The following is a 6606-nucleotide window of genomic DNA, read 5'->3' as shown; positions in this document are numbered from 1 at the left end:
AAAAAGTATCCGGAGATTTAAAAAAAATATAAAACTAGCTTAAGTTTTGTAAAATAAAAAAAAAGACATCCTTAGTCAAACTGTATTTATAAGAGAGTTTTACTGGTATGAGTGTGTGGCAACCCCGATTCATACTAAAATATAAACTGGATATCAACTGACTATTAACAGAATTACTACTTTTAAGAGTATAAATATTAATCTGAATAAAAAACAAAAAAACAGCAAATGTTTCTTTAAAATAGATTGAGACTATCCTGACTTTTGGATAAAAAGAAAACAGTTAACATAAACTTCAATAACTGAGAAATGTACAGTTAATCAAGAATAAATTCCTTATAATTTTCATTAAAATCAAAAGAACTGAACAGATAGAAAGTTATAAATAAGTTTAAAAATAAGTTTTTTAAATCTGAAACTATTAAATTTCTCTAGATAAAATTTATTTTAGAAAAGTTACCTAGCTAGCCTGATATTTCTAAAAATAAATTCAGAAAAACCTAAGGCAGTCTTAATTTTTCACAAAACCTTTAAAAAGTTTAAAGAAGCCTAGTTTGTGGCAACTCTGTATTAATCTTAACCTATGTTTAGTATAAATTTTATACGTACTATTCAAATTCTATATAAACACAAAAAAAAGTAAAAAAAATAAATAGTCATTAATAATTTGACTTATTTAAAATTGATTTTTGTTACAAAAAAATTAGCTATTATTAAGATGTATTTGTAGATAAGAGTTAATATACTTTATTGAGAATAATTTGTTAAACTTTGCTTTAAATATATTACTTAATGTTAAGTAAAGTTATTAAAGAAACTATATATATTATAATGTAAGAACAGTTATCTAGTTTAAAAAGTATAAAATATCAGTTAATTTATTTAAAATTAGTAAACTTGATTTAATAATTAAAATATAATAATTTGAGAAAAGTTACTAAAAACAAGAAAAAAATTAGCCCTTTAGTTTAATCCATTTAATTCCCTATCATTATTGTAGTTTGATGACGGACAAAACTCCCTCCATACTCAACCATAGACAATAAATGTTGCATCCACATATTTTCTTTACTTGAAAATGTTTTCTTAGCAACATAATGAATTTAAAATAAGACAATTGAGTTTCAGACGAGAATAATCTTATGACCAAAATAGCCATTTTATAAAAAGTCAAATTAAACACAGGGGAAAACTTCACTTTATTGAGATATGGTAAAACTTTAAGGTAAAAGTAAAACCTCTCACAGTTGTATAACTTATTTGTTTTAAATAAAAAATTAAAGTTTAGGTAAAATTTGAGTTTCACATGATTCTCATAACCTGTAAGTAAAATAATTTATTTTTAAGGAACTACTGATCATTATACGTTTAAAGTTTTTATAACAATACCTATAAGTATTAACACCTATCATTAATAATTGTGCAAATTAACTTTTTGAAACAAAAAAAATTAAAACATCACCTGTTCTTTTAATAAAGTTAAGTTTTAGGATTATATTGTAAAAACTTAGTATCTACTAAAATTTTTTTTATATATGTTTACTAAGTTCATCTACTAGTGTTAACATAAAGATAAATTTTGAAACTATACCAACCCTACCTATAATAAATCAATAACTAATAAATAACAATAAATTTACGCTCTTAAGTAAAAAAATTTAGTTTTATACTTTACCTCTAAGTACCAATTTTCTACAAAAATTCAAACAATAAGTTGTGCCATTAGATACATATAGTCAACCGACTAGTGAAGCATAAAACGTTGATAATTAACATTTTTATTGCAAGTAAAGAAACCAATTCTTTAAGCAAGCTATCATAAGTAAATGCTTGTTTTAGCGGCTGCAGTTCTAAGGTCGCTTCTGATTGGCTAATATTCTTACACTTATTAAATATACAACTTTTTTTAAAGATATTTTTTATATATTTGGTTAGGATGTAGATGTTCTAAATATTCTGCTGTATTATATCACTTTACCTCATTTACATAATTTTATGAATGAAAAAATTTCAAAAACCTTACAACTGCAGCCGACCCTTTTATTTTAAGTCATGTTAGAATAATATTTAAATATTAAAACATATACAACTTATTGATACATTAGTTGTTCTTTCAGTAAAGTTACTCTCTGATCAGAGTTTCCGAAAGTGGACTATATTAGAAATTTAGAGTCCATAAGATGAAAAGGGGCGATAATTTGAAACTTACACTGGGTATTTTCGAGTTGAAGGTGAGGACGAAAAAGGTCTTATACAGCATTAGTATTATGAGAATTTTTGTTAAAAGGTGCCATAGCTTTTTTGTTTTCTTTAAGGGAGCCTTCCAAAAAAAAGGGACAACCTGTCTTAGATAAAAGGTTCCTTAGTCTTTGAAGTTTTTAGGTATTTCATTTGACATCAGGGGCGTGTTTTGAAATACAACTTTTACGACTCTTGAAAAAAAAAGTAGATTACTTACTAAAAACGTTTATTAAGCAGAAAGTTAACATGTCTAAATATACTTTGTTTGGCTTTTTTGCTAAATTTTCATCTAGTGAACTTAAAAGAGTTAAACATTAGCTTAATTTTTTTCTTGTGATATCTTTACATTTAGCAGAAAATAATTCAAAATGTATTTTTGATATTGAAACTAATTTAAAATTTATGATGGCATATCTGCACTGAGACTTTTTATTAATTTACATAAAGTTTGTGAATGCTAGTATATTTGTACACTCAAAAATACAATTTATAAATTCAATCTGCATTTCGTATATGTCAGTTACATTTAATTATGTAATTGAAATCGGTATATCGAAAATTTTCACCCGATCAATTCCCCTACAATATTTTCTTACTTTTTTATCTGTTCCTTTATTTTTTATTAGCTATTTATTTATAATTTGTTTATTTATTAACATTACCCCAAACCCTTACCCTTTAGTCGGTAAGCGGTTCTCGTTTTTGACCAGGTGGGAAATGATCGCTTGTTGGAAATGAGCGGTTCCCTTCAAATCGTACCTTATGTTATTTAGAAAAAGAAACATAAACCAATGAAATTTTGATACTACTTTTATTGGTTGTAAATTGAAAGTTACAATGAAATTAATATCTTACAAAATGACGAAAAAACCACTCAAAAGTATTTGTTCCAATGACCTAGTGTACAACAAAATCTTTTAGTTAATGTTATCAAGTCGCACACCACGGATACCTTTTAACGTCTTGTTCGGGACATTAGAAACTTACATTGTTTAAAAAACTTTCCATTTAAAGCTACTATAGAAAATACTTATCGTGTGACAATTTTTTTTTTAATTTGTGAACTAATAAGTCTGTAGGTATAGTTTTCTTAAGTAAAGATAATGTTTACTTTAATTGGTATCTAACCTAAAAAATTAGTTTTTTATTGTTTTAACATTTTTTCAGTGAAAGTCTATTTTTAAAGTATCTAGTTTGATCAGTTCTTTTTTAGATATTTTCTATGAACATATAACAAAAAAAACGTGTTTGTAAAATATAAAATTAAAAAGGATTTTACATATACTTATTCGTTAAATAAATAAACTACATATTTGTAGTAAGTTTTTTTTTCAATGATACCTTTTGCAAAATTTTTTCAGTTAACTTCACAAACTTATTTACAAGAAATAAAACCAAGTTGAAATTTTCAGTAATACTTTTTTTAGCACTACAATACATCAAATAAAAATCACATTATAAATTTTCCGGAAAAATATTGAGTTTCGGATATTTGACACAGTGATAACAATTACTATCCAGCTTGTATTGCCTAAAACTAACTTCCTTCTCCAATTTTAATCCCTCTGAATCGAAAACAACATAATCAAAGTTGCTAAAAACTGCTATTATTTTGCTGCCAATCACTACGCACTGACAGAAGAAAACATTCTTCTCAACCCACGGAGCTTGAAGAAGAGCAAACTTCCCGCTGAAGAGATCAAAAACCTCGCAACTTTCCGCTCCACTAATCACGTACATTTTGTTCCCGATGCTCACCGAGGCGTGACCACTTTTTCCCTCCATCATGTCGGGCATTTCACGTGACCATTCACCCGCGCAGTGATCGTACGCTTCAACGGATGTCGGATGATCGAATCCTCCTGAGGTAACAATTCTTCCGTTGAATACGGATGACGCGGCTCCGCTCCTGAAGTGTTTGGTGTCTTCCAGTTTCCTAAAACTTTTAATGCTGGGATCAAAAAGGACAAAGTTGGTTCCTGATAGGTCACGTTGAAGACGGCCCCTGACGATTCTTGACGCTTTACGGTACAATTTTCCCCCTAAAATGTAAATCTTTCCCGCCAAACTGCACGTTGAAAAATTGCCACAGTTTATCGAACAATCGGGAAACCTTAAATGCTCCCAGGATCCAGTCAAAACTGAATAAGACCGCCCCGACAAACTATCAAGAAAGCGATTGTAACCCATGAAGTATATGCTCCCGTTCACAAACTCAACTGAGGACACGTCGATGTATTCATTCATGCGTGCAATCTCAGTGACGAAAGAGCAGTTCTCATTTTCCAGCCTAAACACGTGATAGTTACGGTACTTAGTGCCGCAAATTGCTACCTCAAAATTATCCTGAGCGCAATGTCTCACTCGACAGTCCATAGAGCTCGGGTCAAGACTCAGAATACTTTTATCGCTGATAGCTTTGAGTACAAACCCCTTACTCTCAGCACATTTTGAAAATGTTTCAGCATCTAACAATGTGTTCAGAGCAGCAGTTGAGAGCAAAGGTAGACGAATTGTTTTCACCAGATCTATTGTAAGCTTGCTTCTTGATTCTTGATCTTGTTCAATCCAACTGTTCACAGCTTTTGCTACCTCAAGCTCCGAGGTGATATTCAAATCTGAACTGGACAAGATCCTCACAAGGAGATCAAAGCTCAAACCGTCCAGCATTTTATTCTCGGCCAAGTAGCAGAACCACCTTGTTATGAAGTCTAAAGTGCACTTTTTAATTTGTTTGTTGTGGGCAATGTTGGAAAACTGATGGTAGAAACAAACATTATCAATGTTCAGGTGAGTCTTGAATGAGTCGAACAAATGTTGCTTGGCATTGGCGAAATTGAGTAGTTTTGCGACATTGAAAAGTTTAATGAAATTTTCTTTGGATAACTTCGCATTACCTACAAAAGTTTATTTAATTCAAATTTTATTCGTTTAATAAAAAAAAACTGAAGATAATAAAACTAGATAAAGATGCTAACTATTCAAAGTGTATTTTTTATTTCTACGAAAAAATCATCATTTAATTAACAGAAAGTAGAAATAAACACTATACCTGTACGAAAAAATTCAGAGAAACTTTTTAATGCACTTTCATCAAAACACAAAACTACATTTCTTTTGAAACTTTTAAGAACATTTTCGTCATCGGAATTTTCGTTTTCATCGAAGTTCCTGAGAAACTCTTCACAAAATTCATGGTTCTCAGAGTTCGTGGGTCTTATTTCTCCAACACCAGGTGCGCTAGAGCATCCAATGTTGCCAGTTGTGTTTTTAAAAGTTGACATTTTTATATATTTATTTTAGCTTGCTGTCGATAATAAGTTAGTATTAAGTCATTTGTAAACTTTTATGCTGTAGGTTTAACAAATAACAAATATTGAAAGTTATACTGCTAATTTATAAACTGTATATAGCAGGTTTATTATAAAAAAAAAGTAAAAATTATATTCATTAGCTTCACGACCACTGATCTAATCAATAAATATAAATTATTCTAACTACTCATAGCTTAAATCGTCAAGCTAATCGAAATTTGTGCACACTGAACAGCAAATTAGAATTATGTGCACCCAAAGAACTAATTTAAGAAAGCCTCTAATTGTTTGGTCTAATTAAGTGACAGAAATGAGAAAAAACTTTTAATTAATTTTAAAATACATTAGAAACAACACCGATCAAATCTAAAACTTACGCTTAGAAACAACTAACTAAACAAATTTAAACATGTAATCAAAATACATCAACTGAAAGCTGAGCGCCATATCAACTATATCAAACTATTATCAACTGAATAATCAAATACATCAACTGATATAATGATCTGATATACTGATCAAATACATCAACTATATCAACTAAAAACCTTATATTAACTTAGCTGAATTTTATAACAACTTTATCATGCAGTCTTAATGCACTTTCATTTCTATAGCATTAATATGGATTACTGTTTACACAATTAAAAAAAAACACCTCCGTTTATCCTAGTAAATACCCAGTAAACTCAAATGTTTCATCAAGAACTAAACACATACATAAAATAACTTGAACATTATTTTATTAATATTTTCTGTTATTTATATAGATATTTAACCAAAAAGAAAGAACAATGTCCAGTTAAATTTTAAAATTATGTATATTGTTGATTTGAGTAAAATATTACTTTAAGTTGTTATTTTTCATACATGTACTAAATTTTGTACTCCATTAAGTTCAGGGTTGAAAAAGACCATCACTTCTTCCTTTTATAAAATTTAAAAGTTGAAAGTTAAGTTATTTCAACCAAAAATATGTTCTATGATTTTTTTCTAAACTAACTCAAATTACTTTATTTTAAGTATATAAGTTAATAGTATAACTGAATAT

At 28.7% G+C, this 6606-nt stretch overlaps 1 protein-coding gene across 1 annotated transcript; it reads right to left on the bottom strand.

Annotated features, from left to right (window-relative positions):
- Positions 1-2916: 2916 nt before the first annotated feature.
- On the bottom strand, positions 2917-5525 carry LOC145847225 (spermatocyte protein spe-26-like; the record flags this gene model as incomplete). The annotated part of the gene is made up of 3 exons (XM_082953538.1): positions 5366-5525; positions 3784-5138; positions 2917-2987 (listed from the first exon to the last, which is right to left on the bottom strand). Coding segments are annotated over exons 1-3 (1586 nt in total), but the record flags the coding sequence as incomplete, so codon positions are not given.
- Positions 5526-6606: the final 1081 nt, after the last annotated feature.

This window comes from Thalia democratica, unplaced genomic scaffold, assembly GCF_965202585.1.
Source record: "Thalia democratica unplaced genomic scaffold, ktThaDemo2.hap1.1 HAP1_SCAFFOLD_850, whole genome shotgun sequence".
Lineage (NCBI taxonomy): Eukaryota > Metazoa > Chordata > Thaliacea > Salpida > Salpidae > Thalia > Thalia democratica.
The sequence above is the reverse complement of the archived record's forward strand: the minus strand, read 5'-3'. Positions and strand labels throughout refer to the sequence as shown.